General features: G+C 40.2%; 1 protein-coding gene across 25 annotated transcripts in view; it reads left to right on the top strand.

The window, feature by feature from the left end:
• LOC117217118 overlaps positions 1-13259 on the top strand; it is a 180006-nt gene that overhangs the window by 157738 nt on the left and 9009 nt on the right. For 11 of the 25 annotated variants that reach the window (XM_033464445.1, XM_033464444.1, XM_033464446.1 and 8 more), the window contains 10 exons: positions 1709-1854; positions 2774-2827; positions 3170-3238; positions 5595-5684; positions 6267-6329; positions 7450-7675; positions 9284-9394; positions 9483-9590; positions 9794-9976; positions 10148-10247. In XM_033464445.1, coding sequence (XP_033320336.1) covers positions 1709-1854; positions 2774-2827; positions 3170-3238; positions 5595-5684; positions 6267-6329; positions 7450-7675; positions 9284-9394; positions 9483-9590; positions 9794-9976; positions 10148-10247 — 1150 coding nt within the window. Of the gene's footprint in view, positions 1-1708; positions 1855-2773; positions 2828-3169; positions 3239-5594; positions 5685-6266; positions 6330-7449; positions 7676-9283; positions 9395-9482; positions 9591-9793; positions 9977-10147; positions 10248-10359; positions 10472-12931; positions 12985-13259 lie in introns of those variants that run through there. The other 14 variants (XM_033464463.1, XM_033464464.1, XM_033464470.1 and 11 more) reach the window with 10 other exon arrangements.

Here is a 13259-nt window from a genome sequence, read left to right on the forward strand (position 1 = left end):
ACGAAAGAAACTTTTCGGACGACCTAATAATATTTAGCAAATATTTTCGATTCTAAACTGTTGCTCTTACGAGATGCTGACTTATATATCCTGTTGCTTATTTTACGAGGATATAAACCGGACAATAACGTTTGACAGGGTACTCCAAGTGTAAAACGCTAAGCTCTTTTAGGTCAGGCAATTTTTGTACAAAATTTGCTGTAACACTTTTTACAGTCAAACTTTCAGACTGTATTTATACATATTTTGCTAAAATCTACCTGGTTTTTTTGCCGCGAAAAAAAGTCAAAATCGGTGGTATTACATGCCCACGTACACATTGCCATCGTGGTCCATAATTCCAGCCGTTTTACTATAGTTTGAACAAAAGAAAAATCTCGATAATTAGAAAAATGGCTGCACTATGAAGTTCCATCATTTGATTTTCGGAAGCTTAAGGAAACAGAAGAAAGAAAGGTATTGAATTCGTCCTAGTTCAGGCCACAACGACGCACACATGCATCGAAAGTGCACAGAAAATTTGAAGCCACGTTAAGAAACATAGATCGGAGAAAAACGTGTTTGAAATTTCTTGTTACCAATAACAATCGTTCGTATAAAAGCTTCTCGAACAGTATACGTATAACTTCGTTAGTTGTAGGAGTTCAGACACAGACTTCCCCATACATACATTTCTGAAATTATATTCTTTGAGAAAATGCAAAAAGAAAGCGATGCTTCTTAACTTCAATTAATTGCACATATACTTACGAAAGGTTTATATTGCTGAATTATAAGTAACACGATATTTAAATCAGCTCCACCTGTAACATAATAAGAATAATCGTGTCACATACTCGATAAAATTTCGAAAATTTGTCGATAACCGTGCGTCGAATAAGAAAATTATACTTAGCTGGGAAGCTTTTCTGTTAGACACAAGTCAGCTATCGGTCCAGCAACTGTTCGAATGCGCCGTGTATTCCGCCGTGTCCGATCGAAAGGACGAGAATTTCGAGAAAATTGGCATCCCTTTCGTCCGGAAAACGGCTCTGCGCTGAAAATAAGGATCGGTGGAATGTAGCATGCCGACTAGCGGTCGTAGAGAGAATGTGTATCTGAGCGCTTTTGTGTATAGCCTTCTGGTGACGTAGGCTTTAGAAAGATCGCGAGTTATGCGGAACGAACCTTGCACGCGATTCTCATTATCGTCAGTTGATATTTTATTATATCTAAGCGTACGTGCATCCTGTGGAACGCTTCTTTGGAAGATACTAAGCCCGATTAGATTTAGATTTTGTCTCGTCCCATTCTCAGTTTCTGCAACATGCAGAAACCGGAACCACCCCACGGACAGCACACGATGTCTCAAAGACGTATGTACATTTCACGTCCGTTTCAAGCTCCACCATCCTACGACTTGATCGGAACGTTTTAATTTTTACAATGCGGCATTCGACTGTAATCAAACTACGCACAGCCTATGTATCTATGCGTTCTTTAAATTTCCCAATGCGTTACAAAAGACCAGGAATTATTTTATAATAATGTTGCTATTACCACTGAACTGCCCTGAATCTGCAACGCAGAACGTTCAAACTGCATCTTCGCTACAGGTTTCCAGGTCATTGATCGTACGTCTTTACGACATCCATGAACAGACTGTGTGCTGTCCGGGCCGTGGCAACAAACGCGCCGGTTAACCGAAATTTGCTCGTTCGTTGTCTAGGATAAGAGTAGAACACATGGAGAGACAGCTGGCGAACCTGACAGGTCTAGTGCAGAAGGCTCTGACCCACGCACCTCACACGAGTCCATCGCCTCGTGATTATCTACAAGTTCCAGCTGGACGCGATCCTTACGCGAGAGGACCAGGTACGTTATCTGTCCGCTTTCTCAAATTCTCTATTCACACTAACTGCAACATGTGCGTAATCTTTTGATCGTTAGACGCGCCACACCCGGTTTCTCTGTTGTCTGCGAAAGAAACTTTCGTCCTTTGGTTTCGCGTAGATTTTTCTTTTCATCGGTCCACCTCTTCCCATCATCATCTTCTGGCCAATTTATTTTCACAGTCTCTTGCGTTCACGCCATCCGACTCGCCTCGACGAGAATAATTCGTCTCGTCGAAACGAACGGATTCGCATTTCTTTTCCATTCGATCTTTCGTCGCACTTAGACACATTAGAAGCATTAGCTCGTTACGTTCAACGGATTTATTCTGCGACGCTTTACCGCCTATCCCGTTCTCTCTGCGTGAATGTTCGTCCGCCCCTTAGCTTTCTTCGTTTACGTCGTTCCTACGATCGTTCGCGTTTTCTCTCTCGATTTTCCTTCTTTAGATACCACAGAGTTTAAACGATACCGATTCCATTCGATTCGGAGGCAGCAGAACAGACGCCCGTGACTGTCTGCCAGGCTGCACCTTCATTAGATCTAACAATACGTTTTTGCGCCACGGTTTATGCAGTGACAGCGGTACGACGCGGTTCTTCCAAGTAATTCCACGACTGACTTCTCAGTCCTGTTATTTTTCCAAATTCCACGAATATAATTTCAATCTCATGTACATGCCAGGTGTGTTTTATTAATGTAAAATAATATTTTTCAAATATTCGTTGATGGACGTGCTCTCCTTCTAACGATAAAACCATGTAATTAAAAAATTGTGTTATAATAAAATAAAATTAATTCTAACGCGACGTTACCGCTGCCACGTGTTGTAACGCGGTGTTTAAGTTTCCTGAACCCTGCTGTACAACTGCTTTGTTATTCCGACTGACGCACACACCAGGCGCCGGGGACGAGTTCGACAAACACTCTAGTTCCAGCTCTGCCTCATTGCCAGGTGTGTCTTCTTCATTTCTTCTATCTTCTATTTTTCCGTCGAATCACTGTAACCGCTGTAATACATAGTTTATATATATATATATATATGTACTTATTCATACATTATATCATTATTGTTACTCATATATACTTATATTATTATTCTTAACATTATTTTTCTTCTACTACTTCTTATTCTTATTCTTATTATTATCATTACTATTGTTATTATTATTATCGTTATTATTATTGAAATTACTATTATATACTATATTACTCTATTACTACTTATATACATTTTATAATAGTGCCCTACGTTTAACCAATGTGATTAAAACGGTTCTCCTTTGTAAAATTCAAGTGTCTCAACCTGCCGTTACAGATGACTCGTACTTAAGGACTGACGTAAAACCACCAAAGTTAGGCAAAGGTGCGGTTCACAAAGTATACACGTTTCTCCTGTTTATCCATGCAACAAAAGCATCGTCGCCTTATTCTTTTTTTTGCCACTAAATCGTAACACATAGCAGCGATTCGTGCACTGCACGCGCTTTCTCCATCTTTCTCTCTTTCTCTCTTTCTCTCTCTCTCTCTGTCTTTTTCGCGCGAGCGCCTACTTTCACCCTCAGCTTCTTTCTGACGTTTCTTTTGCATCGTTCAAGCATAATACGCGGCGCATCCTCCGAAGGCACTTGGCACCAACCTCCTTACTTTCGTCGTTATCGGTTTCTATAGAATCGACCGCGTCTAGAAAATCCTTAAACCGTTTCGATAAATACGTTTCGACATTTGTCCCGTTCGCTTGCAATCGGTTCTATTGGTTGACAATTAAGTAACTGTGGATTTTATCATTAGCTAGTATTAACAAAATCTGCAATCACTTCGTTGCCGACCCAAGAGCAACTATAAGCAAACTGCGGATTTTTATGCATTTATGCTTTCTCCTTTCTTCGCGTTCTTCCTTACCTTCCTTTTTTTGTATATACACTACCGTGTATTAGTATTTGGACTTTGCACACTTGAGCTACAATACGATCAGAATATTCACAGTTTTATTATATTTCCAATGCTATGGAACATAATGAAGATACGCAACGTAGAAGAATACTTCTATAATGTTTATTGTTTGCTTCTTAACCGTAAGTGGAATCGACAGTTTTATCCAAGTGAAATCGAAACAAGGAATACGCATCTATTAGATTGCGCATTCGCCTGTAATAAATAGTCGGTATTACAGAGACCTATATAACCATTTTTCGTTAAAATCTTGGCGTAGTAATCAAAATGTTTCCACTTGTACGTCTCAGACGATATGTCGTTGCCTGAGATAAGATCAGAGACGAAAATTGAGTAAAATTGTTGAGTAAAATATATTTATGTATACGTTTCCTTCACGTTCTATCTCTTGTACCAAAGGATTTATCTGTTAAATAAATAAATAAATATTTGAAAGAGCAAAGATACATAGAATCCATATAACGTGAAAAATGTACATCTATAAAATATCAAAAGTATAGTAACTGTTACAATATTTGGTAGGTAATTCTTACTTAGATTCACTTAAATTCCATTTTCTTTTTTAATTTAATTTTAACGTGAAAAAATATTAATTCGCATAAATATCCGCAGTGTGCTATAACAAGTTTTGCCCAGGTAACCATTTTTCTTTTCTTTTTTTTTTAACTCTCCGTATATGTGTCTGGTGATATCTCAGTATATAGCGTCAGATATATTTTTTTCTCTTATTTTCGTCGGTGGGATTTATGTGTTTCACTTTATGCCAGATGAAGGCTACAGACTTTTAAATTACAAGATCTTTTTCAGAATTCTGCTTAGAAATTGGAAACACGCGAGTGCTTTTCACTGAAAATTAACGTTGACTTTGTTTCGGCTTACATCGAGACGTGGGTCGAGATAGACCCAGGCACGGTTGACTGCGTGGAGGTAGCCGCGTATACACAACGTCTCATTTTAATGGATCCACTCAAATGTCTCCTAAACTGTACGCTATCCGAAAGAAGACGTTTCAAATAAAATTCGTTCTTTCAACAAATTCTGATCTCTAGGAAATCTCAAAGTGACGTTTGCTTCTTCAAACGGAACTATACATTTTTTTCATACACCGTTCGATATCTAGTTTTTAATTCTCCTAGAAAATGAAGGTATTAAAAGTATAAGTATAAAAAAAAAAGTAAAAGTATAAAAGACATTTCAAAGTTAATTTCATCGAATCGAGTATAGGCAAAGTACGAAAAAAAGCATAAATATAAAAGCACGGTATTATCTTTGCTCGTCTTTCGTAGAAAGTTTCAGTTTTGTAAGATCAAAGCTAAAATATCACAAATACTTTAAATTCCACCTCGATGCTTTTTCCCCTAGAGATTTAAAATTGCATCGTACGTTGTACAAAAAGAATGTATATTTCCATCAAAAAAAAAAAAAAAAAAAAAAAAAATACAAAGCCGAGCATTGCAAGATCCTCCCGAAAAAGTAGATTCGATTTGGAAAAACACCTTTTCGAACAACGTGTACAGTTTCGAAGAAATGTTCGTGGATCGATTAGAACGAAACCTTCTATGTCCGCGTATATGAGTTTAAGCTTTACGTTTCCTGTCCCATTGATGCACGAAAACTCGTCGCACTTACTTTCGGTTTACGGCTCGACGTTTAGCACCATTTCCTTTAATTTCGAAAGTTTGTCGCGCGCACGCCCGTCCGCTATAACCAAAAAGCCCACTTTAGCACGAGTATCGCAAGAAACATGCTCTGATCATCCTCTATTCCAGACAAGTCGGTGTCGTTTGAAAAGTCAGTGTCCTTCAGTGACGAGCCACCAGACATGAATTCCCCCAAGCAGCATTCCCCGCAGCACGCAGGTAATGGTTACCGCACATTCTACGAAATTATTATACGATACTTTTTCACTAAGCACGCTCCTCTCGGAGAATCGAGTTATTCTTCAATTCTTCAATCGAAGAGAAAAAGAAAAAAGTGGAGCGGCAGATGGAAGCAGAGTTCCGTTCGAACGATTAAATCGAACGAAAGTCTGTTTCGACAATGCGGAATCATGCGGTATATAGGCATTGCAATTATCATGGGAATTATAGTAAAATCCAACTGGGTCAACGACGTCCTTAGCTTAATCGCCGGCAGATGTCCCTAGTCGGCGAAGAAAATCGCTGACGATCTGTTCTTTCTCGTTACGCGGTCTGCCCGTAATTACAAATCGATCGGTAACGGTTTTGCAAACCGAGCGGATATCGGGCTCGTTCGATCCGAGCAGATTAAGGAACCGCCGATGTCGATTATCTGCAGCTCCGCCGTCTTTCTTTCTCTCAAACACCAAAGGTTAAAGATGTACTCAGAGAGAGAGATAAAAAAATATCCTTGTCGGAGTAGTTCATACTAACGCAATAATCTCTAACGACTTCTCGTGCAATGCCTTCCATCACGACTAGCGGACACAAAACCAACAAAACCGGCGATCAAATCCTCCACGTTGCCGAGGATGTCTTCGCAAGGTAAACCTGTTTCGTGTTTTTTTACGCTTCCACCAACCCTTGTGTCTCGTTACTTCCACTTGTTCTTGTGATTAACCTTATTGATCGTTCTTTCTTCTTTTTACGCCTCTGCCCCTCTCATTCCTTTTCTATTTGTTTCGTTGGGTTTTTGGTCCGCAATTGTGTGTTTAAATATCCAGATACGGTGTATTATCCAATCGTTTCTGTTTTAATCGTTCGTGCACCTAGCCAATCACCGAAGAACACGGTTCTTCCGCTTGCGTGCGAAATTTCCGACAGTGCATTCGAGAACGAGATGGTCGAAAAGCAGCATCGACAGATCCATTTTTTAAAGCAACCAACAAGTTACACGTAGTAGGGTAAATGACGCTTTTCGACGCAACTCACGGCTCGATCGCACACTGTCTATAGATGGGTGATTGTCCTGGAACTCGAGAGGATAATTCAGAGGTAAAACGTCCTATAAGACGCATGATCGTTGATCGTCCACGATACCATCGTCCATACTCGTCCATTCGTTTCTTTCGTTCCTATCCCTTTGCTGCCCTCTGCACAGCTTTCATCGCCTAGTCGCCGATAAAATGGTGACGATAAAAACGACAGCGAAATTGTACAACTGGTCACTCGCCCCTCGTTCATATACTCGTGCACCAGTCCGCCCTTTGATCGTGCGAAAGGCGTCGCATTAACGAGTGACAGATGGCGCCAGCCGCTAAATCCGGCCGGCTGACAGCGCTCCCTACCTCATCCATAAATTGAAACGCGGTGACAGATAAGAATGTTACAAACATCACTTTTTAAATTTACCGTTAAATCTATCGTCTGCCACAGTTATTGCCACATTATCATAGTTATTTTTACGGATCATTCAATCTCATTGATCGATCGCCACTGCCCCATTTTCAATTACGTTTCTTGCTACTGGCAAACTCGATCCGATTTGACTGGATCGCAAGGTAACAAGGATCAAAGGACGATGATCAAGCTGGACGATTTTCGCACGGTTTAACGGGCGGAAATGCCAACGCTTGTGCCCGTACATGTGAGCACGATGTATCGTGCGAAATCGATGAGAAGGACGAGAAACATGATCGTTGACGCTTGACCGAATCATTTTCAGAGAGAGACAGGCACAAGCCGACACCGCCACCGAAACCGGCGGCGTTGGTAGCTGGCCAGTATGTTTATCGTGACATGGCGCTGACACCGGAAATGTACAACCAGCTGCGAGGTTTGCAGAAGAAGGCGAAGGACCTCAGACAAGAAGTTAGGAATCTGAGACGCATGTCTCAGGCCCAGGCGCACACCATACGAGAGACTATATTGGATACGTTCATCACCATCAGGTGCGCAAAATGAAACAAGTATGAGAAGAGCTATGGAACTTTCTTCAAACTTAATCCAAGTGATTTATATATAATTGGAAGAAACATTTTCATTTATTGTATATCAGACTAGTCGTTCTTTATCTTCATCATAATTACACGTGTTTTTCATTCTCGTCGTGTTCTTTTTCTACACGGAGAGCGATCCCTCCATTGCTTTCTCGTGTGTAACGTATATTTATTTATTTACTGCTCGATATCTCAGGCTTACATAGTTCCAAAGCCGACCACACACTGCGTGTGGCTGCGTTCTCGAGCGCTATACACGTGTAAATTCAGTGCACAAGTATGCCCAACGACCATATGGTCGGTTATATAGGCTGCGCACGGCACAAGTATACTTGAAATGAATTCTACTTATGTTTATGTGTTTCTATATAAATATGTACTACGGCCATATCTGATGCAGCCACACGTATTGTGGCATAGTCACCTCACTCCTTCTAAGTTTATATAAACTACACTACAAACGAAAAACTTACTAACCTTCACGTGTACGGTCGATTTCATTTAATTTCTCAAATATTGGTTGGCAACTAAGTGATTGCGGATTTTGTCATTAGGTAGTAATGACAAACCCGCAATCACTTAGTTGCCAACCTAATATTAACACGTTGAATGCCACGTCAGTTTTACAAGGTTTGGCCGTAGCGTCACGATGAATTTTTTATTATGCGATACATATAATGTTGAAGTATTACCTACAAGAGATATGTTACGGTATATAATCATCATTAATGAATTTATCTCACTGAGGTCACTGGTGACCCACGTGGCGTTGTAGTGCAGTTTCGCTCGATTCACTTATTTTTGCGATTATCTCATATTGTTTCTTCGCGTTGCTCAAATAATTGCTCCACGTTGTTACGTGCCGGGATCTACCATAAACCATAATCCATCCCTCGGTCATACTTATTCGGACCTGCAATAATTCTAAAGAACCGCCACAAGATTTAACATTGTCTACTTTACTGTCAAGGCCCTTTTTTTTATATGTTTTATACTGCATTAATTTGGTCACACCATTGTAGTAACGATGGTAATAATAAAACATTTATAACTATTCACATTTGTTCAAATTATGTATTTCTACTAATCTTGGTACGCCTGTCATCGGTGACCCGCACGGCGCCACGGCAAAGTTGAGTGCGGGTCACTGGTCACCCCATGGCAGTCAACGTGTTAAGCTTAAAAATTGCTTACTGATGTTTGCTGACAAGAAACTTGGTCGAGCCCCGGTGGATCTCTGGCTTTAGGTTTCGGTCAAATGTTATTTCATCCGCAACCAATTCTAACGCAAACGCTGCCATAGACGCTCAATTAATAAGTAAAATTCAAAATACAGTAGAGTCTACTCCGTACTTGTGCAATGAATTTGGATCTATATGTTGTTCAAATATATAGTTACGTGCTTTACTTTGAGCAAATCCAAAGACTCATTCACATTCCTGTTTCAAACACTCGTACCTCAGACGTGTCTATTCATCTTCTTGAACACGTATAATTATATTGTTAATAATATCGTTTAATATAATCATTGGCTATTTTTATTAATTTGTGTGGACATAGGACAATGTTGCTGTCGTGCGGCGACGCAGCTTGGGATGCGGAGAAGATTCGACTGAGCCGCGAGGAAGACCTCTACAGGCAGGAGATGTTGAGGCTGGTAAAAGATCTAACGTACGTGTTTCATTTTATTCTCTCGTTTCCTCTCGTATCTCTTAGATGTAGTCTCTACAACCGCTGACACATGATCTGCCGCTTTCAGCGAGCTGGAGAACACAGTGGAGGAACTACGTGGCAACGTCATAAACAGAAAGACAAGGGTCAATATGTCGGATGTGGAGAACATGGCCTTGATAATGAGCAAATCCAGGTAAAGGGAGAGAGAGAGAAAGGCGAGTTACTAAATTGGTAAAAGCTAAACGGCAGTTGCAAAAGCTTTCAAGAACTAAACCTGTGTACTTTCAAGTTTGACTAATTTTATAACGTCACCATACACATCCATTCTCTTACTTTCAAAAGCAAATCCTATATTCCGATTGAAAACGATGTGACAGACCGCATTTTCTGTTTTAGCAAAACGGTGGCGGACCTGAAGGTGCGATTCCCGAGTCTTCAGGAAGGTATGAAGGGTTTATTGAGCTCTGAAATGGAGATGGTCGTACGAGCGGAGAAATTCCTGAAAGAAGAGCCAGAACGATTAGAGTCGGCGTTGAAGCGTTGCAAAAAGCTCACTAGTACCCTCGTGACGCTCAAACGGTAGGTAACATTGCTACGGTCCCTGAATACGGTCCACATGAATTAGGATCATGTAAGCGCGCAACGAAAGATGCACAAAATTAACCGGGAAACGAGTGAGAATTATAAAGGGATAGAAGAAATTTGATATTGTGTTCGCCAAAACTAACTGGTAATCTGTATATTCCGCAGTTTGGCGTCGGTGCAAGAGCAGCGATTACCAAACGCAGCAGCGAGCGTAGACGCCGAGGAGACGCCACCGATAACACCGACCTCTGCTCAACATTCCAAGGTAACGCTTCATTTGCCCCGCTCGCTCGCTCGCTCGCTGTCTTTTATTTCTTTTTCTCTTTTCTAATGTCTCTGTCTATCTAATCTGGATCCTCGTTCGACTTCTTTCTCAGCTATTTCCGTTCCAATAATACCCGTTGCATGGAATTCCTGAAGAAAAAACCTATCACGATCCTGTGATCCAGTTTGTCGCGCTTTGGAAACCTCTCTGCCCCCTTCCGAGAAGGATGAAAAAAAGAACGAAGCGTTTGATTTGCGAAAATCTCAATGAAAGATCGCGTACCGTTGTTGATAAAAGGCACTCGACATGGAGCACAAACGCAACTTCGCGTTCTACGTTTCTTCGTGGGACGTTCGCGTGGATTGTGCCGAGAAATCTTTGCAAAGTCGATGCACGTGGTTCCCCTTTCTTCGTCGTGTTTGTACGATTTGCTTGACAAAGAGAACTTTACACGCGGCTAGAAGCGACAGAAGCGTCGAAAACTTTCCGCGAGTGATTAAAACAGAGCAAATCCTGTGATGTCGCGAGCGAAAATGTGACGCGGTCTTTTGGCATAGTCTCGTTGTTTAAATGAGAGTAGCGTCAGAAACACCACTCCAGAGCTTTGTAGATCTATCTTTGCCTAATCGAGTAAAACAATGTGGTATCTTGCAGTGACGTACGTTAAGTCTGACCACCGCTTACCCCGTATCCTATTATGCTAAACAGCGCATGCAACGAGTGACATAGAATTTTGTCTACACATATATATTTATATAACTGTATACATAACTATATATGTATATATACATATCGTACTTTTGGTATTGGTACACATACTCTCTCGTATATTTTGTATGCGTATCGTATGTACACCCTCGTTCATAAGTGTTAGAACACTCGTGAAAAGTTAGATTTGGATTAGGTTAAAAAGAATGTCGATGATCTTCAAATCCTGAAGAGATAACTTTACGTCAGTTTAAGCCAATTAGCTCTGTCCTCGCATCATTCTTTCTATTGATAAAAAAAGCAACGAAGATGTTTTGGCAGTTTGAGATGAACAATCTGCATAGTTCTATAATTTTATAATTCTATCATATCATAATACTTTCAGAAATATACATAGAATTATACAATTATACGATACTATAATAATACTATAATGTTACAACTCTATGATACTTTGCTAGACGCTATATGCTATACCAACGAAACTGTATAACTTTCTCATTCGAAAAATTCTTGCAAACAATTTCTTCGCCAAATTGTATCCATACGTTACTGGATATTGTTTTATACGAATTAAAAATTCTGATCGGTCTAAATCTTTTCCTACCAATCTATACCAATGTATCGCGTTCTGTACAATATACCACTAGGTGTCCTAATACTTAAAAACGGGAGTGTACATACATACGCGAGTCCATGCGTGCATTCGTGATCTTTCACGCAATCGGCACCAAAACACTGCGAAACGCGTGCCACCGAAATACACTTTGCTTGATTCGCCTGTATCCAAGAGTAAACTCGGTCTCGGGATTCGTCTCTGGAAACGATCTCGTGCGTACAGTGCCTTCTCTACGGCTTCAAGTTCGCGAAAGATACGGTCTTCGCGTGTTCGTTACTCCAAGAAGGATCCTCGTTGGATCCATGGATCTCTTCGTCGACCGTTGGATCTCTCGGTCTCTCGATCGAAGTCTAGTCGAAATCTAATGTAAACCTTTCCTCGATACGAAACGAGCCGCTCGTTTCTCGGACGAGCTTTGTCGCGAAAATTCAGCGGCCAGGACCAAGTCTCGTTACTCTATAGAGGTAAAGGATTGGGGCAGTACGCCAAACACGCGTTTCTATCGAACGTCCCAGTGACAAAACGAATCTTCCTTCAACTTGTGTCTCTTTGTGACATGGACCCTGACTTCCACCCTGATCAACCCCCCATCACCAATATTTTCAGTGTTTGCTGTGTCCCGATAGTATAGATATTTTTTATACATTTAGCAGCGTATGATGTGACAAAACGAGTTTCGGTCGTCGAGCCACGATACGAAAAGCTCTTTTTCCCAATTTTCTCTGTCTCCTTGTTTTCTTTGCTTCTGTATCGAATGACCGCGAGTGCCGACGACCGTGTTTTGTCAGATCATTCTCAGTGTTAGTTGTGACTTAAGGGGAAAAAAAAGGAAAAAAGAAAGGAAAAATCTGCGTCGCGACGGGATTAAAGAGCGTTTGTTCCCACTATATTTTATATTATATATATATATAAAAATCTTGTCTTTTTTTTCAATTAAATCTTGTTCGAAAGAGACGAATTTGGAGCGGCGGGCTGGACGCGAGACAACAACGACAAAAATTTGTTCGCCATCGTCGGTTGTTGCTCGCGTTTTGATCGTCCCTTCTCTTTCCGATAATACGAGCGAAACGAGAGGTTCGATCGGCTCTAACGATGATGATGATGATGATGATGCTTTGCCACATGTAACGTCGTCCTGATACGAGTATATGCCTGACAAGCGACGCGGGTTACGCAGACCTTACGCCGCTGTCTCGACACAGCGAGTTTTTAAATTAGACTGTTTATTAATTAAAGAAATAATATCTCTCTATATATTATATATATATATTCCTCTCTGTCTCTACTTTTCCTTTTTAATAAGAACTATAAAACGCAGGTTGCAGGCAAGATAGTGAATATTATATTAATTTTTTAGTATGGCTGGAAGTGGAGTACTAACTTCAAGGAGGCCATACAGACCAGTCACGAGTAATTTTTTAATGATTCATATATTTATAAATTATTAATTATTATTATTAATATTTCTACTTTATTATTATTATTATCATTATTATTATTATTATTATTATTACCATTATTATTACCATTATTATTCTGTACTATTTTATATACTATATATATATATATAAATATCCATACATCCAAACGCACATATATATATGCAAACATATGTACACTTATACAATCACCAATTCCAAATATATATTCACACACGAAATATATATATATATACCCCCCATACA

This window comes from Bombus bifarius, unplaced genomic scaffold, assembly GCF_011952205.1.
Source record: "Bombus bifarius isolate JDL3187 unplaced genomic scaffold, Bbif_JDL3187 scf7180000007974, whole genome shotgun sequence".
Taxonomy (NCBI): domain Eukaryota; kingdom Metazoa; phylum Arthropoda; class Insecta; order Hymenoptera; family Apidae; genus Bombus; species Bombus bifarius.